The sequence below is a fragment of the Daphnia magna genome, linkage group LG4 (genome assembly GCF_020631705.1).
Source record: "Daphnia magna isolate NIES linkage group LG4, ASM2063170v1.1, whole genome shotgun sequence".
NCBI classification, from domain to species: domain Eukaryota; kingdom Metazoa; phylum Arthropoda; class Branchiopoda; order Diplostraca; family Daphniidae; genus Daphnia; species Daphnia magna.
In genome coordinates this window covers 75,849-100,454 of record NC_059185.1, presented here as the reverse complement: position 1 = coordinate 100,454, position 24,606 = coordinate 75,849, and the positions used below count along the sequence as shown (strand labels likewise).

The 24,606-nt window shown below is 39.2% G+C and overlaps 7 protein-coding genes and 1 long non-coding RNA gene across 8 annotated transcripts; 4 read left to right on the top strand and 4 right to left on the bottom strand.

Annotated features, from left to right (window-relative positions):
• Nucleotides 1-575: 575 nt before the first annotated feature.
• On the top strand, nt 576-3,734 carry LOC116921811. Its single transcript, XM_032928155.2, has 4 exons — nt 576-1,790; nt 1,899-2,716; nt 2,813-3,067; nt 3,146-3,734. Exons 1-4 carry the CDS (start codon nt 983-985, stop codon nt 3,377-3,379), a joined length of 2,115 nt encoding a protein of 704 aa, XP_032784046.2. The 5' UTR covers nt 576-982; the 3' UTR covers nt 3,380-3,734.
• A 364-nt stretch (nt 3,735-4,098) lies between these two features.
• On the bottom strand, nt 4,099-4,816 carry LOC116921850 (histidine triad nucleotide-binding protein 1). Its single transcript, XM_032928220.2, has 3 exons — nt 4,457-4,816; nt 4,320-4,392; nt 4,099-4,260 (listed from the first exon to the last, which is right to left on the bottom strand). Exons 1-3 carry the CDS (start codon nt 4,676-4,678, stop codon nt 4,169-4,171), a joined length of 387 nt encoding a protein of 128 aa, XP_032784111.2. The 5' UTR covers nt 4,679-4,816; the 3' UTR covers nt 4,099-4,168.
• Nucleotides 4,817-5,316: 500 nt separating this feature from the next.
• On the bottom strand, nt 5,317-8,391 carry LOC123471577 (5-hydroxytryptamine receptor 1D-like). Its single transcript, XM_045173198.1, is given in 3 exon segments — nt 5,317-5,813; nt 5,938-8,144; nt 8,146-8,391. Coding segments are annotated over 2 exon segments (1,038 nt in total). The 3' UTR covers nt 5,317-5,813; nt 5,938-7,352.
• An 882-nt stretch (nt 8,392-9,273) lies between these two features.
• LOC116921851 (V-type proton ATPase subunit F) lies at nt 9,274-10,134 on the bottom strand. Its single transcript, XM_032928221.2, has 5 exons — nt 9,992-10,134; nt 9,833-9,914; nt 9,676-9,758; nt 9,493-9,615; nt 9,274-9,427 (listed from the first exon to the last, which is right to left on the bottom strand). The coding sequence occupies exons 1-5, from the start codon at nt 10,040-10,042 to the stop codon at nt 9,398-9,400; spliced, it is 369 nt and encodes a 122-aa protein (XP_032784112.1). The 5' UTR covers nt 10,043-10,134; the 3' UTR covers nt 9,274-9,397.
• LOC116921806 (eukaryotic translation initiation factor 4B) lies at nt 10,127-14,069 on the top strand. The gene is given in 13 exon segments (XM_032928147.2): nt 10,127-10,244; nt 10,510-10,647; nt 10,716-10,808; nt 10,810-10,887; nt 10,960-11,076; nt 11,154-11,388; nt 11,455-11,928; nt 12,001-12,134; nt 12,137-12,270; nt 12,337-12,421; nt 12,684-13,099; nt 13,187-13,295; nt 13,383-14,069. Coding segments are annotated over 12 exon segments (2,031 nt in total). The 5' UTR covers nt 10,127-10,244; nt 10,510-10,572; the 3' UTR covers nt 13,464-14,069.
• A 1,228-nt stretch (nt 14,070-15,297) lies between these two features.
• Nucleotides 15,298-16,730, top strand: LOC123471580. Its single transcript, XR_006646371.1, has 3 exons — nt 15,298-16,205; nt 16,266-16,455; nt 16,551-16,730. It is a non-coding gene; the product is annotated as an uncharacterized LOC123471580 (long non-coding RNA).
• Nucleotides 16,731-17,840: 1,110 nt separating this feature from the next.
• LOC116923277 lies at nt 17,841-19,139 on the bottom strand. Its single transcript, XM_032929740.2, has 4 exons — nt 18,770-19,139; nt 18,644-18,706; nt 18,489-18,581; nt 17,841-18,423 (listed from the first exon to the last, which is right to left on the bottom strand). Exons 1-4 carry the CDS (start codon nt 19,044-19,046, stop codon nt 17,990-17,992), a joined length of 867 nt encoding a protein of 288 aa, XP_032785631.2. The 5' UTR covers nt 19,047-19,139; the 3' UTR covers nt 17,841-17,989.
• A 2,459-nt stretch (nt 19,140-21,598) lies between these two features.
• Nucleotides 21,599-22,390, top strand: LOC116936151 (Golgi-associated plant pathogenesis-related protein 1). The gene is made up of 3 exons (XM_045173207.1): nt 21,599-21,769; nt 21,840-22,032; nt 22,098-22,390. The coding sequence occupies exons 1-3, from the start codon at nt 21,683-21,685 to the stop codon at nt 22,247-22,249; spliced, it is 432 nt and encodes a 143-aa protein (XP_045029142.1). The 5' UTR covers nt 21,599-21,682; the 3' UTR covers nt 22,250-22,390.
• Nucleotides 22,391-24,606: the final 2,216 nt, after the last annotated feature.

Genomic DNA, 24,606 nt, shown 5'->3' with positions numbered 1-24,606 from the left:
TACTACATACATTTGATGCGCGGTTTCAAAAAAAGAAGAAAACGAAAAATGAAAGAGAGGATAAAAAATAGGTGGTGGTGGTGGGCTTACTGGGCGAGGCGATATGCCTTTGGGTGCGCGGCGGCAGCTGCGGCGATGAGTGGCACAAAGGTCGTCGGTGTGTAGTGTGCGATGAGCTGACAAGCGCGGCTCCTTTGATCTTAAGCGCGTCGGAGGACTAACGCTGGGAGTCAGTAGACAGCCTGCCGCTTTCCTTTGACGGCGGTTTCCTTTGATCAATGCCGCACGCCGACACTTTTTTTTTTCTTCTTCTTCTTCTTTATGTATACTTTACCTAAAGAGAGAGAGAAAACTAGAGTGTATATACACATATGGGAGGGGAAATAAGATTTTTTCTTGTTGCTCAAAGAAGAAAAAAAATTCTCTTTTTTTATGTGTATAATTCCTCATTGAATCGTTTTCGTTTCGGTTTTTTTTTTTTTTTCATGACAAAAAAAGAAAAAAAGAAAACAATTGTATCAATTCGGAGAGATGGTGGTGTATTGTGCATAGGTGGTAGGTGGAATGGGGGGTAAAGCAGGCGGAACGGGGCGTGTCTTAATGAAAGGGCAAAAAGAGAGTCGGCACCTTTTTGGGGCTTCTCGGCGCGCAGTTACATGCGATCATCACCACACGTTGGTTATTTTTTTTATTTTCTTTTTTTCTTCCTTCTTTTCTTTTTGTTTGTTCAAGAGAGAGACCCTCCCCCACCTAGTGTGTGTGTGTGTGTCTTTTATAGGAAGGTCCTCGTATAAAAGTGGCTCAGTTTGCCAGTTTGCCACCCAAAACGCTGCCAGTGCTTCGCGCAACGACAACCATTTTTGATTTTAAAAAGAAAAAGTGAATCATGTGCCGCCGTCGATTCTAGTGCCATTCACGTGTCCGTTCTAGAAAGTGAATTTTTTTTTTTTATATAATTTTAACCGCAAAAGACTTGAGAAAAATGAAGTGCGCGTGTTGCGTCGTTTTCTTTTACGTTTATTCGCATTTGATTGGTGTGTCGTCCACTCCCGTTCCATCAGAAACCAAAAACAACGTCATCAACACCAACAACAGTGTGACGAACAACAATAACAGTGCGTTGATTACCGACAATTTGTCTAGTCTTCATCGTTCACAACAACAACAACAACAACAGCAGCAGCAGCAACAACAACAACAAAATGAACCAGACAATTCAGAATGGGAAATTCTATACGACAAGGAAATTGGAACGTGGTGTCAACCGTCTGGTGATGATGTGCAAACCGTCGGCGAACCGATCACCCACTCGCCTTTGGAACTGGTCAATCGAGAATTGCAACGAATGAGCCCGGCGATCAACACGGGACCGGCACCATCGATCCCCGACTCTTCCGTGTTGACACGATGGGTAGATGCGGCGCTGCGACTCGTTCGCGGCCAAACTCTTCAATTCAATTGCAATTCAACAGAGTCGACTTGTCCCCGACAAACCGAGGAACACGAAGAGAAAGAAGAAGAACGACAGCAAAGCACGATAGCCAACAGCCGGCCTGTGGCCAGCAATATGAACCTTTACGTGACCACCGTCGACAAGCAGCAGCAGAAATGGAATCAGAAATTGGAAGCCGTTTTACCCGATGGTGCCCTGTCTAAAACAGGTGCTCACGACGCTTGGCTCGTTCTCGATCCGACGCCTCAATTGGCTTTTGGACACACGCTTTACGTCTTTGTCGTCGATTTCAACACGTCGGACGTCAATTGCATCGCGGCCGGTGGCATTCCTCTAGGTATTTCTTGAATCCTTAAACTCGACTAAGACATTATTATTTATTATTATCTCGTTTTTTGCTGTGATATGATTAAATTAAAAATGTGGTATCGATTTCACTCAACAGATGGCGATGAATGCATGAATCGAGTTTTCAAGAACCGATGCGCCAACAGGATGATGGTGAGACGGGCGGCTGCTGCACCTGCACCGACGGCTAATTGGCGTCATCCGCACCGTTGCGACGTTGATTTCTTGCCGTTGGTCCATTCGCAAAACAAGACGCCCTTGCAAAGCGAGCAGCGTTTGGTGTGCACCAATCAAGTCAAAGGATTGGCACCGTGCCCTCAACTTCGTTCGTGGAACGACACATCCGAATTGATTTGCGATCCGTTGAGCACGAACCACAAACGATGCGACAGTACGCAAGACGTGGTCAAGACGCGGTGTCGGTTGTTCGAAACATGCGACCAGGCCGTCCTGCTCTCTGGCGGATGGAATTGGCAATGGAGCGGAGAGAGAGAACTTGGCCGGCTCTTGTCCGTCTACCGCATGTTGCGTCACAATGGATTCGACAAGCAGAGCGTTAAAATCTTTTTCGCCAACGGGGCCAGAGCCAAAAAAGGAGCGGCAGCCGAACAGCAGCCCAGCAAAGCAGTCGATCCCATTGCATCCGATCCGTTTTCTTTTTTCTCTCCGAAAGTGGTGGCCAATCAGCAGAAAACGGGCGATGTCAAACCAGTCAATCCGCACCGACATCACGATCATCACGATGCCAGCGAACGACCAGCCATGTATCCGGCATCGTTGAAAATCGGATTGCGCAATCACATCCGCACCGTGTGCACCACTCCGCACTGCGCCGACTCGTTCGTCATTTACCTGTCCAGTCCCGCCCGATCGGATGGCGCTTCTCTCTTGTGGGATGCCGACAATAACGGAGAGGTATTTATCTTTGTTTTGTTTTTGTTTTTTTATTTTTTTTATTAAAGGAATTAATTTTTGTTTTAATGATTAAATTCTGGTATGTTTGTGACGCAGTACGATGAAACGGAAGTGTACACGATTCGAGAATTCCTGCGAGACATTCAAGATTGCTTGGCCCGCCAGGTGGTCGTTTTGGTCGATCAAAATTATTCGGGTTTGTTGGCCGACAGTTTGAAACGATCCAAACGTCATGCCAATGTTTTAATGTTTACCAGCGGCCTATCGCATCAAATGTCACGTGTCGGCGAATTCACCCATCATTGGGCCAATTATCATCACGGCCATTCCTGTTTATCGCAAACGTTCAAGGTTTGAATGGCGCCACTTTGATTTCGTCTCGCATTCGCTTAATTTCTTGTTTCCCCCCCTTTTTATTTTTATCAACAGGATTCTTTAGATGTCATTCGATTTTCTACAAGTCGATACGAGGACAATTCTAATGGAACGTTGAAATACAATTTATTTGGGGCGCCTTGTGACGCCGTTCCGCCTTATTCCAGCTACGAACTGAAATCACTTTACATGGGATGTCAATATGTTCCCACCCGACTTTGGCTCAGCCGGCCAGGAACTCAAGTCGATCCACCTCCACGACTTTTAACTGGACGACGGAGACGATGAGAAAATTTGTTTGAAAAGAAATTAAAACATTTAATTCTCTTTTTTTTTTTTACGTTATCTAAATTATGACAGTGAGATCGATTGTTTTTGGCATTATTATTCTATTTTGAATGTTTTTTTTTTTTATGGCTGGCCGATAACCGTCTCTCAGGTCTTCAGGCATTTTTAAGCGTCCTTTTATGGTACCGTGTACTTCTTTTTCCTGATATATGTTTAGCCTTGACAACATTTGAAAAAAAGGAAAAACTATGGGCAAAAATATTACTATCAATATGTTTTTTTTTTGCCAATCTTTTATAAGTAAATAGCCCCACAGTTTATATTCTCTGATACAATTCTTTTTTTTTCTCTTCTATTCGTTTATTTCGTTTCTTTAAGATGTGACGGAGAATTAATTTGAATTATATACGTAGCTTTCGAAGCACTTAACTTCGATATTCAAGGACCACTCGAAATTCGACATTTCATTTTGACTATCGTTTTGTGACCCAACATTTTCATGGTCACCTTTAATTACGAGTATTTTTGGAAACGCTAGACCCGCAGTTAATTATCATAGAAATAAGCCCTTGATGATTGCTACATGTTTTCTCATTAACATTTAGAGATGGCAGTAGTTGGATTTACAGCAACTTGAGTGTAAAGCTATGCCAGTGCATTCTATCAGAGTCATAGACCTGGGGGTTATGACTCTGATTCAATGGAAAATATTTCCAAAGTAGTTATGATAGATTTATTTGAGATATCTGGCATTAGTACAGATAACTCAATGAAGTGATCAGAATATATTTAACCAGGCGGCCATCCCAATTGCCTACCTCCCAATACGTGAATGTGAAGATGGAAAACAGACTGGCAGCCTTCTTCTCCGTTGTTTATCACTAAAATCGGGAAAGAGTTGACGTAAATGTGTGGCATCAAAAATTATTTCAAAAAATACCCAGCCTGTATCCTCTTTGCAAGTTCAAGTCTGAAGCCACTTTCTTGGCAACTAGCATCAGATGTCCTAAAAGCTAGAGTTCAACGATAATGGCTGAATTAAGCAGAAACATTCACAACAACTGTTCAGACAAAAACCTCTTGATCGGCAGCCTCTGCTGTTTCCAGCATGGTGATGGGCTTGATAGGGATGACAAGGAAATGGACTGGAGCTTGAGGATTGACGTCGTGGAAAGCTAAACATTTATTGTCCCGATAAATGATTTTAGCCGGGATGGAGCCATCGATAATTTTGCCAAAAATCGTTGTGGCAGGAGCTGGGTGGGCGGCTGCCTCTTTGGCGCGCTCAACTTCTTCCATATTACGTTACGTTTTGTGGACTGCTTAAAATAAAGCCCAATACTTTCTAAATATCTTATTCCGATGACGTGCAAAATGGGAATAAGGAATAAACAAATCTACAGTAATACGTCAATGCGATTATTCTGAATTGTAGTCTGCTAGTCGATGACGTCTCCATCTCCCATGTGTTATGATAAACATTGGAACTCAAAGTTGGGATAAAAGGATTGAAATAAAAGACGCGTAAAAGAAATAAGGCGATCAAATTTTACAGATCAATTGGTTCAGCTGTGAAAGCCTGCAACCATGGAGTATCAACATACGCAAGATTGTCTAATACTCTGTCTGTAACTCTGACAACAAGTTGTCATGACACATGTCCGGTAGGCAGGAAACAGGCTTATGACAGCTAAAAGCAACACGTTTGTTTTCTTTTTTCCAGATATCTACGTGCGTCTCAGCATACTTAAACGGATGGAACCGACCGAATACGAAGGTAATCCACTCGGTATTCATTCTGCATTTGTCTGAAATGCCAAGACCTTTCCAGTGTCTGGTTGATGGATATTATAAACCGAAATTCGTGGCAAATTGTAATTTTATATCAGGAACCAAAAGACATCATAAAAAAAACTTTTGCAACAATCTTTGCAAGGTATTTTCAACAGAGCCAACTTGTATTATTTAACCTGTATTAATTGCGCTTTGTATATCCGTCTGGTCTGGAGGTCGTTTGACAAAGTAAAGGCATGTTTGGAATATCTGGGTAATCAGTGAGCTTAAGGAAATATACCATTGGAGCCACAACTCGAAACAAAGGTCACTAGTGTGGCGCAACATATACCACTGGAAGCAGCTGAGGATTATCGTCATTAAGTTCATTAAAAAACAATAACCGCGTGTTTGGTAGACGGTTTACGTTTCACGTCATTCTAGTACAGGCGAGTAACTAAACGTAGAATGACAGACCGACGTCATTCCTACCAAATATATTCCAGCCATGCGTTCCATGAGTAGTTACACGTAGGCTCACGACCAATACTCTGAATAGAGAACGATTACTTGCAATTGCAACAGAATATTGAGCTTCTTCGGAATCGTTGGCTGCAAAGTGGGGAGTTGACGAATAGATCGCGTGTTCCTTCGCCGATGCCTATGTCGCCGAATTTCCAAAACGGTAGTCAATACTAAAACTATTTACAGTTACATGAGATTTGAATTATAAACTGTGGTGGCTAAATTATTCAAATGGGGTAAATAAAAAAAAATTGAAGAACCTTAATTTTCCCCACTTGGCAACACGTGGCAAAGTAGAGAAAATCAAATGGGTATGGTATCGTCTCCTTGTACAGTCGAGTGCGTTTACAATTTCATTTCAGCTTGATACCACGAATTTCCTAGATTGCAAGTGGTATGCAATAAAAAGGAATGGATCGTGCACCTGGGAGAAAATCTGGTCCTAGCACACTCAGCGCACAACTAAGAGAAGCACAGTTGTGTGCGTTAGGTGGAAAATCATTGTCAGCTGTGTTCAGACGCCCACGGTTGACTAAGCTGTTGCTCACACGTTTTCGCCCACCGATACAAGGAAACGTCTCTCTTTTCTTTCTGAGTAATCCTAGAAGGGTTGTATCCCACCGTTTCCACGTAAACTAATGCTCATGTTGCAATATTATGGACTCGTAATAGAGTAACAGGCTGTTGAGTCTTTTGTGTAGGATAGTACATCCATTGACACAGGCAAATTATAGACCAATCTCACATGCATGCATAGGAGAAGAAGGAATTTGTATTTTGATGTGACGATGCCAGCATTAAGTCTGAATGGTTGTACAAACAGAGACACAAAGGTAGATTTGGTGGAGGGATGGGTGGGATTTTATATTGGCCATGTAAGGGCGCTCGCCGTCTGCTTTAGCCGAAAGCACCAACGAACAAAAAGACGAGCGGAGATCGGAGAAGTTGAACTGTTTTTCCGAGAATACGAGGATAAATTATAACATGGGGTTAAAGAACGTAACTTGGATAGGAACAAATCCACAAGCTTTTCTTCTCCGGCTCCTATGTTTCATATTGATTATGTTGGACATGTTTGGTTTAGGCTACTTACTTTGGCTACTTGTCAAGTTTAAACATCTAAAGCAAAGAGACATGTAATAAACATTGTTTGTTTAGCAAGACATGACAAGGGACAACAGTGAAGCAGCTGATACAGACGAAAATCTTGGTCGCGTTGGCTAATCTCTACAAGGCAGCCGAAAGTTTGTTGGGCGTAGTAAGAGTTTCGTGACAACGCCCACATCACACCCATCCTTTTCGTCCGATATGCATACAAGTTGTCGTCAAAAACAAAACTAAGCACGACAAGAAGGAAAAGGGTTTCGCAATAGGCCATACTCTGCCGAGCCTTTTACCAAGTTTATATCAGATCTTCATCCAACAAGTTCATCGAGACGTTCACTCAATGCGACAAGCGCGCTGAAACGCTTCATCATCAAGTATTGATAGCCTTGACAGTAAGCGCCATTGTTTCTTTTTCATGGCTGCCGTCTTTAAAATCAACTTACTAAACTTTTTGTTTTCTAGGATAAATCCCCAAAAAAAGGGACGTGACTTGCAGACAATAATAGGAAACTTTGTCTACATGCAAAGGATGTGCGTACGTGAGGGCAAGCAACGAAACACATCAAGTTCAAAAATGTCGTAGATCCACAGGACTTGCACATCGTTCACGCTGTCTTTGGTGTTGAATTAAGATAAAACATCGCGGAAGAGTACGTCGAAAAGCCTTTGAAAATTCACGACTTCTGAGGATGTAGAGCAGAGGACTGCCCACCGAATGCAATAAAAGCAGTTCTCTGGCGTACGGTATTAAAGCCACAATTGTTTCTTCGTTGCATTGCAGTCGATCGATTCCAAGTTTACAGACAATCAAAGTGACAAAGACTAGGGCTAACGGAAGAGCGCAGACACAGAGGGAAGCCACACCGCAAAACAGAGTCACCGAAGCTTCCAATTCCAGACGGCATATCGTTTTATTTGGCAAATGTACGAAATATTCTTCCCGTTTGAGTGTCGTCGACGAAGATGAAGAATTATTGGACGAGTACAAATAATCAGCCGATGATGGATTTAACGATGGACGATGCGCTTTGAATCGTAAGCAGTGACGGGTACGGACAAAAACGGCAATTTGAGCGATAATAATTAAAATGATCATGACGAAATGGGTAAGTGTCACCCATTTGATGATATCCGCATTGACCGAACAGGCCAACAGTTTGATTTTTCCTAACCAATAGGGACTGGTGATGAAGAGGAAGACGATCACCCAAGCCGTAGCGAGACAAACGGCCACTGCAGACACAGTGACGTATTGCCGGTGTTTGATGGGGTCACTAATGGCAAACCAACGGTCAGCCGTAGCCAATAAAAGACTCACCAACAAAATGGTGTATGGATAGCCCACCAGTAGGCTGTAGACCACGGCATACCCATCCAGTGGGCCGTGTTAATACAACCACTGCCCAATATTCGTAAGCGCCCATCATTAAACTGGCGCAGTGGCACGCGATGCTGCCCAACCAAAAAGCGTTTCGTGGATTGTAAAGTTGTCGAGTTCGTAAAATGACAACGGCCACTAGCAAATGAATCGGCAATCCTAATGCGATTGCTAAACAGCGCAAGATGAACAGCACTGGTGAAACTATCAACGGATGATCCAACTGCATGTGATGGTTTGTCTCCTGACTAAATGCAATCGATTTCTCTCCGATGCAATTCCTGCAGGTTAAGTTTAACGAAGATTGATGGTCCGACACGACGTTATCCTACAGGGTCTATGCTCGCCAGAGTCTCAAACTTCAACTGCTGTTTATTATCCGATACCGTCCCATAACTTTTCATCTAGACTCCAATACGGACAATTTGACGCATTTTAGTGTAGTACGCAGACGCAATCTTTTCTACCTATAAGCCGACTATAGAAATAATACATTGCCCCATCTGGAAGCCTGTCTTCACGGCCCATTTTCCAATCTGAATTAAATACGTGCCCTATACAAAGGAGAGACAAAAGATATGCGCCGGAACAATACCAACAGTCATTTCCTCAAACGAAATGGACGATTTGTAACGAATTCTTGCGCTCTTATTTTTTCTTTCCCTTTTGTGGACGCGACCCTTTTCAACGACGACGTTGATGCATACAACAACTGCCTTACATTTCAAGGAAAAATAAATAAATTTAAAAAAAATCAATTTCCTAGCCCTCCGTTCTACTGATGATGAAAAGCTCTGCACGAAGTTAAAATCAATTACCAAAAAACTCACTGTAGCTTCCTCATTGAGAATTGGGTTTTGGTTATGTAATTCCAACACATTTTTCCAGTAAAAAAAAAAAAATCGTGAAGTTTTCCCTTATTTTACAAACGAAAAAACAGCGCTTGGTTGATCATCAGGACTAAAAAGTTCAACTTTTCCTCTTTCAACAAATGGATCGTTAATTATTTTCCTTGTAGAAGGAGGCTCTTATCGATTGAAGGGAGGCGACGAGTGCCAATGGTAACCCTGGCCTTACTATGCATTAAAAAATGGTAGTTCCTTTGAACAAGTACCTTTGATTACTCTATTTATGGTTCATTTGAAACAAAGATAGGAATGTATAAAGAGACAACAATACAAACAAAAAGAAAGCTAATTGGGGAAAATGTTCTACGCGCCGTTGGTTTCATGCAATTATTTGGCGTCTTCGGCGCTGAACATCCCCTAAAAGTGATTTTTAAAGAACTCGTGAATATCCAAATTTAAAAAGTTCTAGAAAATTGTCTTACTTTGGCGCGACGAAGAATTGAATCCTTTGATGCGTCATACGGGTGATCTTTTGAAGGAATTTCAAGCACTGCTGGAATGGGTTCGTTGTGATTATCAATCACATGCCTAATCATTTCTGCTACCTGCCTCATCCCAGAACATTAGGTGTTGAAAATAAGAGCAAGACTTTATTCTATACTCACATTCTGATTGATCAAGATTATGTCAATGTCATCCCTCTTGAGGAAACGCTTGAAGCAATCTTCAACTTCGCTGATGCTCGTATCTGCATAATATGAAACAGAAAATGGTAAATTAAGATTTTTCATATCGGAAATAATTGCAGAATAATTCCCCTACTCTTGTCCACAACCATAAAATTTGGTTGCCTGTTTTTGTTCATCTCGCCTATACCACCCAAAAGGAAACCGACACAAGTGTCCTAACGTAAATATTTAAATACAAAAATCAGAATGAAATGCTGAAATTTTTCGAAAACCAGGGCAAAGCTTACATTACCTCGTCACCAATTACTGCTATGAGTCTTCCTTTAGCTGCGGCAATAGCCATTTTTTTGTTTCAGTAAATTTATTTAGAAAGATGAACTAAAAAAGGCAAGTCTTCAGTCAAAAGGGAATTGTCATGTGACAGAAGAAAAAAACAAATGAACAAATGTATCGTTCATCGATTATCATTCTAAAGCATCAATGACTAAGCTCATGCGTGATCGATTCGTCTTCCTCATTGCATTTCAGAAACATGGCTGCTTCCGGTAAGACAGATTTTCTCCTCGTGGCATTTTCTTGAATATCTATGTTTTACCCTCGTTTTCGAAACCGGTATTGTCAAATAATCAACAGCAAATATTTTGCTGACTGACTGCAATAATTTTTGTTGACCTGGGTGGAATGGGCTTAAATGACGTTAAGAATCATTCCGGTTAAATTCACATGTGGCACTTGTTCGCTCAGAATATTCATCGGTCTTTTTGTGACGACATTGCTTTTCCAATATTTAATCTTGAACTTTAATTTCAGCCAAGAAAGGGAAGAAATCCAAGGGGAAAGTTGTGTCTTTGAGTGAGTTCCTCTCTGAAGACCATGGAGGTTCCAGGTCTGGAGAAGCTGTCGTTATGGCACCATCGAAAAGCAGCTGGGCTGATGAAATGGAAGATGGTAAGTCATATGTCAAAAGTTATCAAATGCAGATATTTTAATGATTTTTTTTATTAAACAATTTTTAGAAGGCAATTTTTAAGGAGAAGCTGCTGTTACCCACAGCACCAAGAGCTGCAAGAGGTTCGGACATCGACGAGTCTAGGATACCCAACAATGCTCCCATACACAGCTTATATAGCTAATCTACCTTATGATATTGAAGTTGAAGATGTGTCCAAGTTCTTCCATGGACTATCGGTAAGGAGTTGAATCAAACAAATGTTTCAGACTTCTACGAGTTTTATCCTGGACTCTGTTTTGGATATTTAGGTTAAATCTGTCCGTTTGCCAAGAGAAGGTGGAGATGGTGGCAGACTGAGAGGCTTTGGCTACGCGGAATTCGAAACTAGGCAGGATTTGGTCGACGCCCTAACGATGAACGAATTGGCAAGCATTTTTACAAGCATTCAAGCAAAAAACGATTTAAATGAATTATATAATTTAATATTTGTTTTCGTTCGCAGATGATTAAGAACCGAAAAATCCGTGTAGACATTGCTAGTGGTGCGGATGGTGAACAAGAGCAGGGCGTCGGAGGTATGGGAAGAGGTCGTGGCCGTCCCTCCCGCAATGACGAGGAAAGGGAAGATCGAACTCCATCTGATTGGCGTAATGCACCACGAGAGGCACCTCCGCCAGGCCAAGATCGTGGAGGCTTTAGGGGAGGTGATAGAGGTGGTGGAGACAGGATGGATCGAGGTACTTTTAAATTTTTGTGATTAATTATTAACGAGATTGAATTAACACTTTGGTCTGTCAAATTAGAACCTGCGGGAGAACGGTATTCGTCTTCATTCAATCCAAGGGAACGTGCCCCTGGTGCTGGCCTTTCGTCTGAAAGGAGTTCGTTTGGTCCAAGAAGAGACGGGCCGTCCAGTTCATTCGGTGGTCGCGATGGTCCGTCAAGCTCATATGGCGGACGTGACCGTGATGGTCCCTCCTCGTATGGCCGTGATAGAGAAGGTGGATCATCGTCCTTTGGTCGTGACAGAGAAGGTGGATCATCGTCCTTTGGTCGTGACAGAGAAGGTGGATCATCGTCCTTTGGTCGTGACAGAGAAGGTGGATCATCGTCCTTTGGCCGTGACAGAGAAGGTGGATCATCGTCTTTTGGTCGTGACAGAGACGGCCCATCATCGTTTAGTCGCGGTCGGGACGGTCCTTCCTCTTTTGGTCGTGATAGAGAAGGTGCCTCTTTCAACCGAGATGAAATGAGAAGTGAACGCCCAAGCGCCGGAGGTAATAAACTAAACATATCTTTGTTTTTGCTGAAACATTTTGCCCAAATTTTTCATTTTATTTTTATTAAAGAAGCGGGTAAGGAAAGACCAAAGTTGTCCCTGAAACCTCGAACAGTCCCGTTGGAGGAAGGTGGTGGTCCCGTTGCCGAAGCCTCATCAGTGGTTGCGGCACCCGTTGAGCGACCAGATGCTGCTGTTACGACTTCAGCGCATCCATTTTCGGTGCAGCCAAACCAGTCGATACGGCGGCCCGCGAGCGCGCAATTGAAGAACGTCTCAAAGAAAAACAAATGAAGGAACGAGAACCACCTATTCGTGGACGAGAGACTGATCGCCAAGAGTAAGAATGAACTTTATTTTTAAAAATGCATTTTGACTTTCTAATTCATTTCCATTTTTATTTTAGTGACAGAAATCAACGTGATGGATCCCATTGCAGCGGTGGCCGTTCGTCTGAACGTCCCAGTGGAGGGCGCGGGCGCTCTAGCGAGGTGAGATTGAATTAACTTGGAATTTTCATTTGTAGTGTCGATAGCACGTATGAAGTTTTTTTTTTTGCTGCATGTTCCCCTATGCATGTCAGTTGTTCCCTTCCGGTGCTTTACAGAAAAGTGTGGAGGGACAGACAGCCAGCAGTGTTTAACTAAAAAACTGTTTGGTTCGATTCTTCTCCGACACGAATTCTTGAATTTTCATTTATCATAATCTTGTTCTAATTGAATAACTGACTTTATTTGATTAAAACGCTTTCAGGGAGAAAAAACAGATGATCGGCGAGACTATCGTAACGAAGGCGATCAAGACCACCGACGTCCACGCGATGGACCTGGTTACTCAGGAGATTCGAGGCCAGCACCCAGAGAGGGTGACTACCGACCGCCGCAAAGGTCAACAGCCAATTCGAATGAATATCGGCCCCCAGTTGGGGGTAGGGGGAGCAGCGGAGGAGGAGGCAATGAGTATCGTCCACCACGACCAAGTGGAGGTGCCGGTCGTGACAGCGATCGTGATTATCGTGGACCAGCTCCTGCCAGAGAAGGCGATTATCGACCACCGAGAGGTGACGATTCCCGAAGAGAGAATGGCTTATCCCGCGGCGGAGGAGGAGCCGGAACTTATCGTCCTCCCAATGGATCGTCCCGTGGAACTGGTCCCAATGACAGTAGCAGGTCTTGTACTGAAACATCTTAATTTTGTTATTCATTTTCTGACGCCTTTCTGTGTTTTCTGGCTCTTTTTTTGCATTTCGATTAAAGGACGCGTAGCCGAGATGATAATGAAGGAGATCGACGCCAAGCTGCTTCATATGGTAATGAATCCGACGAAGCTGCCCGACTTCGAAGATTGGAGGAGCCCAAAGCACCCGTAAGTTGTTGAATTATCATGTTTCATTTTATTTTTTCATCTATTTTATTTATCGTCTTTGGTGTCTTCTCGTTTGGCCGTGTGTAGGTATTTGAAAACCGCAACAAGTTTGCCTTCCTGCGCGCAGAAGATGAAGGTGCTGATGAATCAGACAGTCGAGACGATTAAAAGAAGAATATCAGCAAGCAAAATAAAAAGAAAAGATCAGTTGAATGACTACACCAGAAAAAGAAAAAAAAAACGCAAAACAACTAGAATAACGACGCAATTTTTTAGCACTATTTTTGTAATTCTTCTTACAATCTCCCCCCTTCTCTATTTTCCGGGAGCGCTTTTCTTTCTCTCGTCTCCTGTCAAAAAGGCAGTTTTCCAACTTTTCTCACCTGGCGTTTGAAAACAAATCTTTATCGACTGTGTGTTTTTCCCTCGTTCCGATCAGACAACGGAGTTGGGAAAAAATTAAAAAAAAAAATCTAATCTTTTGGGAAAAGACGAGAGAATAAAAACAAGAAGGAACCAATTTTTATTTGGGAGGGGGTGGATTATTAATTTCATTTTGTGAGTTGTTGACATTTGCTCGAAAACGAGAAAGTAAAGAAAGTCGTGTGTGAAAAAGGTAGGTTGATTGTTTGTATGTTTTCTAACAATGGAAAGAATGAGAAGAAATTAAAGAAAAGCAAATTTTTTGTTCTCTGAGAAAACCAAACAAAAGAGATCCAAAATGGTGACGACGTGTTTCGAGATAAAAATACAAATGAGCCATTCGAATAATTATATACATCTGACGGAAACTTATTTATCTTTTCCCTTTATTTTGGCTACTACAATCCATATTTTCAGTAGATTCCATAAGTAATGTAACGCTATTTTCATGTCTTCTCACCTTTCCCGTTTGATTGCTGTGGAATGTCACCAAACTCTTGACGCTAAACAATGTAACATTATCCACCCACCATCCCAAAAAATAAAACCGCAACGTCGATTGGGACTCAAATGAATGTCTGATCTCGCTCAGTTAAATGAGAAAAGCCCGTCAATGTCTACGTCCATGCCACAATTTTATCCCAATCCAATTAAGGTCCCCCTTCTTGCGTTACATAACTAATGGTCGCCATTATTGCTGATTAGAAACGCTAGATGCTAGATCTCATTTGAAAAACTAGAAAGATCCAATTCTCTAGAATTCATGTAATACTTTTCAGTCAAATTCTTCAAACTTGAAATGACAGAATTTATTAAATAATAAATAGATTCACAAATTTTAGTCCAATATTGGCAACTCCTGGACAATAGTTTTTAATGTTACGTCACTCACGTGTCCTGAAAATTAGACAGGTTAAATCGAATGGGTTGAATGTTGACTCCCACATGTTATAGGAAGTATGTAATTTGCTCGTCTGAAGTTTTCTCGTCTCATAAGACTCACTGCAATCGTTGAGTTTAAGGAAGCACTTCGCAAGAATGAAGAACGGGTCATGCACCTGGAACTTGCGCCACAAAGATGAAAGAGGCGTATCAGTTCACGCTTGTTGGATGCAGAAGGCACTATAAAATTCTAAGAGTTTAGAAGAGCCTTATTCTTGTTGAAATATCTCCTGTTTCAGGGTATACAGGTGATAAGTTTTCACCTATTCTATTTTATTTTATGTGCCATCTTTTTCAGAAACAGTCAGCGTTTCATTTATCTTCCAGAAATCAGGAAAACAAAGTGTAATCTTTCTTATTTTGCTTCAGATTTATTTGAACGAAAAATAGCCTTGGATGTTGGAAGCAATCAGATAAATAATAAAGCCCACAGATGTGACAACATTATTGCTGACATCAATAGGCAGATAAGGGACACACTTATTGACCAATAATGTTTTGTTTCATTTTCATCTTTTTCATTTCCATTCACAGGTCAAGCAATTGTTTTTATTTTCATATTTTCTAAGGATATCCCGACCGAAATGAAAATGATTCCTTTCCAGTATGAGATGTAAATTACATTTTTATAGAATTTCAGTAAGACATTGTCTTCAGAGTAAAATTAATGTTGAGTCTATCAAGGGAAGGATTTCAATCTTTACGATGATATTGTCAGTTCTTTACGGTGATTTGAATGTTATTCCACTGTTAAAAAGGGTACCACTTACTTGGGGTTGTCAACCTCGAAAAATGTGAAGTTGTACGAAATTTTGACTTTTTTCGAAAATTTCTGGGTTTTAACTACTATTCGCATTTTTTCAAATTCAATGCAAATATTTTAGAAAAATAACCCCGAAATTTTTGGGCTGTATCCCAGAAATTTCAGGGTTTGTTATAAAGAGAAGATATTTTCGAAGAAACGACGCAGGTAGGCTATAGGGCTGTTCGACATCTTTTTTAAGATTTGTTGAAATCGTGAAACGCAGCAACTCATGTATTTTTTCGTCTGCTACGAGTGACTTGTGTAGTTCTGCGAAATATAAATTTTTTTAAAAAACAGTGATAGAAAAGGGGGTTGTTTTGAAGTTCTGATGTGTTTTCTTTATATATTAGTTCGTTATAGTGTTAGTGTTTAACTATGTCACTGTCTAATTATGCCAGTGGACTTAGTATTGAGGCCAAAACACGTTATTTGGAAAAGTTACAAATGTTTAACAGTGATTGTCCATATTGTATTCCTAATTCTCTGTGGAAACATGGTTTAGACTGTTGTCCAATTGTTCCAAAAATTGCTCCCTCAGATATCTTCATATATCTTGTTGAAACAAAAAGCTATCAAAATCATATTCCATCTATGATGTAATTCTTATTTCTTTTGCAGGTTCTCAGTGACTACGACTCGAGTGTCCTTTGTGTCTGTTACCCTCAGATTCTGCCTCCTGAAATTTACAACATTTTATGGGATCAAATTCTTCGTGCCTGTTACCATACTCTACTTGACGGGTATTCAGCCTTATTTTACGCACCTTTATGTAAGACCGTATCTGATTTGAAATTCTTTAGATTTTCCGCTGTAAGAAAATGCACGAACGAAGGTCGTGCACTAATGCAGTTAGACTTCAGGCATTTTCAAGTCAAAGTGGAAAGCTTGACACGTCTAAGACCTCTTACTGACCCACATATTGTCGAAACATACATAAAGGCATATTATTTACCTGAAAATTCTTTCGAAAAATGGATTCAAGAACAAACGGTAACTCAATCAAATTTAGTATTAATACCGTTGTCATTAATTTAAGAAATTCGCGTCGTTAGCAGCTAATAATGTTGTTTATGCCTTTGTTGAAGGAATATACTCCTAGGCAGATGATGAATCTTCTTCAATACGTAAGTCAAGGCAGTAAAAAGATTCGGCTGAACTTAACTTCCTTCATGGAAGATTTAGATTTGAATCGTCGATAAAGATCTTTGTTATGATTCAAGTGATGAAATTTTTGTAAATTGAGAAATATACATGACATTCCATTACTTGTTGTCTGGCTTTCAATTTTGAGTTTAGATAAATATTTACAAAATATTACTCGAGATCTAGAAAATTAGCTTAGTTTCACTTAATTATATTTTACTTGCCTCAATTTGAAAACAGTTGTATTGAAGGTCGATTGCTTTACGCAGAATGCATTTACTTCACTTTCACTGTCTTCCCAGCCTTCATGTATGATACGAATTATTGGTCAAATCGAAACATGCAACCACATGAATGGATCTGACATCTTACTAGCAAATGCTTAGACCAAGCTCCTTCATAAGCTGGAATCTTCTTAATGCAAAATTATAATTCCCTTCGTACACAGCCTACTAAAGTTCCATACAAATAATCTTAATACTGACAATTTTTTAATGTAAAAATAACCCTGAAAGTATGCGTCAAGGAATGGTGTCAAGTTTAATGCAGTAACAATTGTAAAAATATAATGGTCATCGTTTATTACTTTACAGCAAAAACGAAACAACGGGGAGACGAACTTATTCCTTGTCATCATCATCATCCTCTTCCTCATTGTTGATCTAATAAGTTTCATAATTAGTAATGAAGCCGACATTAAAAACAGTATTGTTACTTACATTGAAGTATCTGAGTTCAAAAGAGGTCTTAACCCCCTTTTCTATCACTGTTTTTTAAAAAAATAAATATTTCGCAGAACTACACAAGTCACTCGTAGCAGACGAAAAAATACATGAGTTGCTGCGTTTCACGATTTCAACAAAACTTAAAAAAGATGTCGAACAGCCCTATATATTATTCATAAAAGCAGAGCTATAGATGCCTGGTCAGTTCATGGCTGTGTTGGCTTCCCTATCCCGGTTTCAGGGTAAACGTAAGCCGATTTGGAAACTTTAAAAAGCGCCTCTAGTGAGTGTGTCAGCTACTACGTGAAGCCAGCCAATCAGGAAGGGTCTATGAAAAACTCATTGGCCAATCACAGCTTACTTTTCTACAAGAAGTAAACAATAATAAAAAGGTACAAGTATCCAACTGTCAAACTTCTAAGTGTCCTATCTTTCTAAGTGTCTTCATATTCTTACATTTTATTGTTTGTTTGTGTAAAAAAAAATGTAATGACATGGTACGTTTTATTCTTAGTTACTTTGAATTGTATTCTAGTGTAGTTACAAATGGGTATTTATTTACACAAATCATTTTCTTGCATAAAATGTTTCATAAATACAGAGGTACCTACGCAAGTTTTGCCAATTTTTTGTTTTTTTTAACATTTGCTGAAGCTTCAGATCCATCGATCAAGATCCATCGACATGCAATAAATCATTTGTTTGATTTGATCAAAAGACAATATCCAATTCTTTGGTATCATTGATAAAGTTACTAGTGACTGAAATGTCACAAAATTAGACTTGAAATTAGTAGAGCTTGCTTCCATAGAAGGTGCAACTGTCGAATCTTCAATGACAACAGTAACGTTTTCGTTCATTACACCTGGAAGTGGATCAAAAATGGCTTCTTCAACAGCCTGGTGAATGTCGATTGTTTCTTGAATAGTAGAGGTAGCTTCCATAGAAGGTGCAACTGCTGTCGTATCTTCAATGACAACAGCATGATTTTCTTTGATTGAATCAGGAAGTGGATCAACAATTCCTTCTTCAGCAGCCTGGGGAATGTTGATTGATTCTTCAGTAGTAGAGTTTACTTCCATGGAGGGTGCTATAAGATTAAATTTAAAGCAATTAATCTTCAAAATAAAATATAAAGAGAACTATTATCAATACCTGTACTGTCCAATTTTTTTCTCTTTGTCGTAGTAGGTATTTTGTCTACTTTTGGTCGTTTCCTTACTGATGCATTGCTAGCATTTGCTTCCACTACAAAATATATTAAAGAATTGCGTTATTTAATAGTAAACAAAATAAACATGTAAAAATACCATTCAGGTTATTTCTCCATTTGAAAGCATCAACATTTTGCATTGCTTGTCGACTAGATGTATCTAAAATGAAAATGGTTCAGTTTCTGTGCATTACAGATTGTACAGGAAATATAATATTAATACCATTTAACAGAAAATGTTTGGGAATTGCTCCAGCATTAAGAGTCCTACGTTTGTAAGGATGGAACACGTTCAAAATTTCAACCCCTGTTTTAAAGTCACTTTCGTCAAAATGACGGGAGCAAATACGTGAGGTGCTCGTCAAATTACTACATGGAATTAGTTCTTGCCATTTTGATAATGAAGTTTTAGGAATTGCAAACAGGGTAACCTCATTTTCTTTTTGATTTCCTTTGTAATATGTTGATTTACAACCAGGAACAGCACACCTGCCAACCATTTTTACAGAAATTATGGTTAGGCTTCATTCACGTAATACACGATGATGGCCGCCGAATTCACATAATACACGAAAAGTCGAAAATGGCCGCCGAAATCATTCATTGAAAGTCAACGTCTTATCACTAGATGGCTCTATTTAAAGTTTCCACTTCACAACTTCTGACAGGCTCCGCCCTAAAACCCCCTGAAAATCGGCTTACGTTTACCCTAAAACCGGGATAGGGAAGCCAACACAGCCGAGAACCGACCAGGGATTCTATAGCTCTGATAAAAGTAGTCTACATACAAACAGGAACGAAAAGAGGCAGGATGAAACTGATAGACATGAAATTCTTCAGTTTTAAGAGATTCTGAGCAATTTGAAAATTATCTGGTCTTTTTTCAATTAAGAAAGACTGGGCTTTGTTATAGAATAATACAGTTCGACAAATCTTTAAAATAAAGAAAAATTTTCCGCAGTGAGAAGCAATATTTAAAATCATACCAAATTCTTGAGCTGTGTGAAATAATGGGACCCAAAATCAAGCTTTCTTTTACACTGTTAAAACACATACTATTGTTTTGGATTGCTGATTTAATGTTTTTTAATTACATCAATTTAAGTTAAGTTATATTTATCAACTTCACAAATTTCATGAATCGGCGATGTTCAAAAACAGAATTTCAGCACGTAAAATCGAATGTTACCATATCTTGAAAAATATCCCCCTAAATTTTTCTATCACCTAACCGACTTTAATTTTATTTGAAGAGATGTTTGCTAGTAATGCTACATTGAATATAGCTCAGTGGTAATGCATTGAACTGTAAAGCAGAAGGTCCGCTGTTCAAGTCCCGTGGCAAGCTAATCTTTTTTCTCTTTCTGTACCAATAATACCCCACAAATTTTTGTTTAATAACCCCACAAATTTCGTATTGCGATACGATACAAATTTTTCGGGGCTGAGAATCCCAGATCTCGTTTGCCGAATTTTTCGGGTAATTAACCCCGAAATAGTGGTGTACTTTTTTAACAGTGAAGCATTACTATATTTACATTATTTTTAAATCTAATATACACAAATACACTATATGTTCATTATAAAAAGGACGTAGGCTATATTAACAGTATATATTTATATCAAAAGAAAAGGCGAAAACGCTTAAATAAGGCCTTTGATCATTCTGATGCTATTTCATTTTTTAAGGAAAGATAATAAGAAAATAACGCGATAATGGTATACAAGCATGTCGAAAGAAAATGGAAGTGCAGAGCGCAATAAGTATATAAAGCTCTGTCATAAAACGTCTTAATAAACGCAGAAACCGTTAAAATACACGAATGGAAAGGTGCACTGAGCGAATAATGAGTTCGATGTAAGATCATTTAACAAGTCAAGAAGCAAAAATGTCGTTAAAATGATCTAAAGACATTGTAAGAAATAAGTAAAAAAAAAACTTGACTGACATTTCACTCGGATCAACAGGTAGGGGAGAGTGGGGGCAATTGATACATTTTTTGGTTTTTTGTATTTCTTGATAAAAAAACTGAAAAATTTAATATAAAAATTAAATAGAATTGTAGCCTATTATCTCAGCTACTAAAGGATATTTTTTTAAATGAGAAAAGATTAATTTTAATAGAAGTAAATTGTAAAAAACTGAGGTCGCTTCGAGTGTTTCAATTGCCATGGTAGCAGGGCAATTGAAACGGTGTGTCGACGTAATTGCAACGTGGGTTTTCCCATAAGGAAGCTTCTTCATACCCACATAAAATGAAAATCACGATATCTCAGCAGCCACAATTGCTAGTGTGATCAAATTTTACCATTAGGTACAATGCGATTTACAGATTTTTAAAATATGCTTAAAGTAGATCGTAATTTAGTTTAAAATATTTAAATAATTAAATTTAAAAAAAACCATTAAGTAACATGCTTTTTTTAATAAATCCTAAACAGCCAATACAAGTATTATAGTTGTGTTAACACGATGATTTACATTTGTTTAAATGAATTACGTCAAATACTTGCAAAAAGAATGCAACCACTCGCAGACAGGGAATATAAACAAAGTGTTTCAATTGCCCTGCAATAGGGTCATCGTTACATTTAATTATTTAAAATTATTTAAAAATGCAGGGAAAAATTAAATGGCATTAAGTTGTAGAAAAATGAATTGCAAATCATCTGAAACTAATTTTATTAATAAAGCGTAGCGTTTTAGCGGTTAAAACAAAAAAATTGAAAACGCAAATTTAACAGACGGAGAACAAAAAAACCGTTTTTTCGAGATATCTTAAAAAGTTTTGAATACAAAAACTCGTAAATTTTTCTAAAGTTGTAAACCCCCTCATTCTATTGACCCTAATTTTTTCAAGAAAATTCCTCTTATACGGCGAGAGAAACAATTTTTGTTTCAATTGCCCTGTGTCTCAATTGCCCCCACTCTCCTCTATATAGACGACGCGATAACACTTCATTATCTAAAGTGGACTCAAAAGTTATATTGAATGCTTTAGAGACAGATAAACTGTCTGATAAATTCAAACCAATTTCGAGTTGCAGGTGAGTGTTGTCCAGTGGCAAATTGCATTTTTCAACAGAAGCTCGCACAAGTTCTTGTCCCGCTGTGTAGTCTCTGGTGCAATAAACAATGTCTACTTTCGCTCTAGAATCATTGAACGCCCATAACGAATACCGCCGGAAACACGGTGCTCCTGCGCTATCTATCTGCCCTAAAGTAAGGTTGAATTATCCCTTTATGAACACCCTAATGATTTTTGATCGGCTTGATATTTGTTGCACAAAAGCTTACCAACGTGGCGCAGAATTACGCTGAAACAATTGCAAAGAAAGATTCATTGGTTCACAGCAATAATGGCTATGGAGAGAATCTTTTTGCTTCCTGGGGAAAGGAACCGAACGGAAGAGAGCCTGTGACTGCATTTTACAACGAAATAAAAAAATACAATTTTAATTCACCTGGTTTCTCTATGGCGACTGGTAAGTATCAATCCTGCCGCAATCCTATTCGGAAATTATTGTTAACTTATCATATTGTACATCAGGTCACTTTACTCAAGTAGTCTGGAAAGCCACAAAGATGGTGGGTGTCGGAAAGGCTAAGAGTAGCAGAGGCACAACTTACGTCGTTTACAATTATCATCCACCCGGTAACTACAAAGGTCAATTTACTGCCAATGTTCAACGAGCACAGTGATGGAATCGCCTCCGTCGGTGGATAACGTGACTGTTCCACCAGTCTTTGTCAGCAAAGTCAAATGACTGTCCATCTATTTAAGGACAATAAATGTGTTCTTGAGTAAATGTGTTTCAGGATAAATACATGTTGCAGGCATTACCCAATGGATGCTTATTTGTTACAAAAGTTAAATTTTGAGAAAATCCCTTTTCTTTTTAGTTTGAAGATCTCTTTGATATGATGCGGCGTAGCCACATGGTTCTAGAGGCCAGGGAGATCCAATTCAAAGTGATTTGATGTTTAAAAAAAAGGCCGAAGTGACTGCTAGCTTGGCTATAAGCAATTAAGCAGTATTGGTTGTTAGTTTTAAGATCCATACAAGCTCTTGTTTTTTTTTTCCTTTTTTTTGGGCAACATAAATTTTTTCTCAAAATCTATGGGTTTTGGGTCCAAATCTGGCAATGTCACAGCAAGTTGCATTCCTCCGCAGCGGAAGCACTGATTTCCAGTCGATGAGAAATGAGAGGTCAAATGTAAGTCATCAGTAAAAATCAACATGGACATGGTGAAATCCGTGTAATTGGTTGGCAATTAGATATTGGAAGCAATAAGAGCTTATGGAAGGAAAACTTAAACTTAACATAGCTGATTACTATTTGTGCAATAGTACTTTTCATGTAAGCAGTTTTAATAAGTTACAAACAGATGGCTCATGGTTCTCTTTCAAGGTCAAATTTTCAAGAGATCCTTTTGGCAATTCTTTCCACGGCATCGCCAAGCAGTGGTATATTAGGCAATGATAGAAATGGCTTGTAAAATTAAGCTAAGATTTTTTGTCAAACCATAATTAACTTGTATCTGACAGTTAGCATGAGGCTGGATGCCTGGCATTTCTACACCATTTGTCAACAGGATGTACAGTATCCTGCACAAAAATCCGAACACCGATTTAATTTTTTTAAGCCACCTATTGGCGGGGTAAAGGGGTTTTGTTTGTTTTTCTTTAAGAGGAAGAGTAGACGGGGTGATGGACAAATAGGGCAGGGTTGGGTAAGTCTAGAAATTTTTTTTTATGCCTTAAGGTATTACGCTTTAAGGCAAGTAACAGGTCGGGACATTTTTGCAAAACCCCTAAATTGTGGTATTGGTGTTTCAACAATTTCGTTCTAATCTCCTTTTGATAATGACTACCCCGTAGGCTAAAGAAAAGGCGAGTTAGTAATGTCAAAGACAAGATTCACACAGAGTTGTTATTTTGTAACAGCTTTATGCCTGAACAACACCTTTTGTGCTGATTCATTACCAATTGATTAAATTGGATTTTTGCTATAACGCATGTTTTTAAGTGCACAATGCTTTTATACCAAGAATTTAGGGTTACCAATCCCTGTACCTGGTTTGGAAAAATCGGATTGTAAGAGGCAAAATTTGACCGGCGATAAGTCAAGAAATGGAAAGATTCATGGTGTTGTTTCTGATCACACAATTTCTAAACCTGAAACATGCTGCGACGGTACGTTCACGAATACCATGGTTTGTTAATGTAATCTAATTGTCGTGGTAGACTTCACCCTTGTAGGTTTAGTGAACTGTTCAAAATGAAGCACGAACAATCTTTATAGCAGAGAAATCGATTAGTTTATTTCAGTGTATATTTACATTTATTGGAAGTCTGAAAAGGCGTTTTCAGGGTTAACGTGTGCTAGTAATAAGTGATTTTTTGTCTTTTTCTTTAGGTTACCTGAGAAATTAGTGAGGCTGGGTGGAAGCAGTCAGCTTATACCAGCCAAAGCCATTGAAGTTACAAATGCAATTAAGAAGGACACGAAATACGAAGAAGAAATCAGCTTCAAACAACAGTAAAGGCGATTAATTTGCTAATAATAGTCTGAACGTCGTTTGATGCTTAGCACACGTAACCACTAACCAGCCATCATATGAAGAGTCGTACAGACGCAGCGATTCCCCCTCGTGGACACAGTATGTTTCTTTTCCTAAAATTGAACTGTCCTAATGAATTTGGCGAATAATATTTGTTTTGTGAAGTTTCATAGCAAAAGCCACTGGAAGAAATACTATTTCGTTAAAACGGAAAAGACATGGAAATAAAGGTAAAATGTTCATAGATTGTGACTTGTGCACTGGAATCTTGTAGAGATATTGGATCTTTTTTTCTTTTTTTTTTACAGCTTCCGAGACTGGAGTGTGACAGCAAGGCAAACGCGTGTTCTACTTATCACCATGCCCCGACACCTGAATCATATTTGAAATTGCCAAGATAGGCAAGGAAATGCATTGGATCTTAAAAGACAAATGAAATACCAAAGGAGTGGGAAACAAACGAAAAATCCTGTTACAATAAAAGGAAAGAGTAG

Excerpts from the sequence above, each read along its gene's own strand:
- LOC116921811 (XM_032928155.2), top strand. The coding sequence starts at position 983 with ATGAAGTGCGCGTGTTGCGTCGTTTTCTTTTACGTTTATTCGCATTTG. Across the intron at positions 2,717-2,812 it reads ATGCCGACAATAACGGAGAG|TACGATGAAACGGAAGTGTA; the intron begins GTATTTATCTTT and ends TTTGTGACGCAG. Across the intron at positions 3,068-3,145 it reads GTTTATCGCAAACGTTCAAG|GATTCTTTAGATGTCATTCG; the intron begins GTTTGAATGGCG and ends TTTTATCAACAG.
- LOC116921851 (XM_032928221.2), bottom strand. The coding sequence starts at position 10,042 with ATGGCTATTGCCGCAGCTAAAGGAAGACTCATAGCAGTAATTGGTGAC. Across the intron at positions 9,759-9,832 it reads TTTTATGGTTGTGGACAAGA|ATACGAGCATCAGCGAAGTT; the intron begins GTAGGGGAATTA and ends CATATTATGCAG. Across the intron at positions 9,616-9,675 it reads TAATCTTGATCAATCAGAAT|GTAGCAGAAATGATTAGGCA; the intron begins GTGAGTATAGAA and ends GGGATGAGGCAG.
- LOC116923277 (XM_032929740.2), bottom strand. The coding sequence starts at position 19,046 with ATGGTTGGCAGGTGTGCTGTTCCTGGTTGTAAATCAACATATTACAAA. Across the intron at positions 18,582-18,643 it reads ATGGAGAAATAACCTGAATG|TGGAAGCAAATGCTAGCAAT; the intron begins GTATTTTTACAT and ends TATATTTTGTAG. Across the intron at positions 18,424-18,488 it reads AAAAAAATTGGACAGTACAG|CACCCTCCATGGAAGTAAAC; the intron begins GTATTGATAATA and ends TTAATCTTATAG.
- LOC116921850 (XM_032928220.2), bottom strand. The coding sequence starts at position 4,678 with ATGGAAGAAGTTGAGCGCGCCAAAGAGGCAGCCGCCCACCCAGCTCCT. Across the intron at positions 4,393-4,456 it reads CAGAGGCTGCCGATCAAGAG|CTTTTAGGACATCTGATGCT; the intron begins GTTTTTGTCTGA and ends GTTGAACTCTAG. Across the intron at positions 4,261-4,319 it reads GCAAAGAGGATACAGGCTGG|TGATAAACAACGGAGAAGAA; the intron begins GTATTTTTTGAA and ends TCCCGATTTTAG.
- LOC116936151 (XM_045173207.1), top strand. The coding sequence starts at position 21,683 with ATGTCTACTTTCGCTCTAGAATCATTGAACGCCCATAACGAATACCGC. Across the intron at positions 21,770-21,839 it reads CGCTATCTATCTGCCCTAAA|CTTACCAACGTGGCGCAGAA; the intron begins GTAAGGTTGAAT and ends GTTGCACAAAAG. Across the intron at positions 22,033-22,097 it reads TGGTTTCTCTATGGCGACTG|GTCACTTTACTCAAGTAGTC; the intron begins GTAAGTATCAAT and ends ATTGTACATCAG.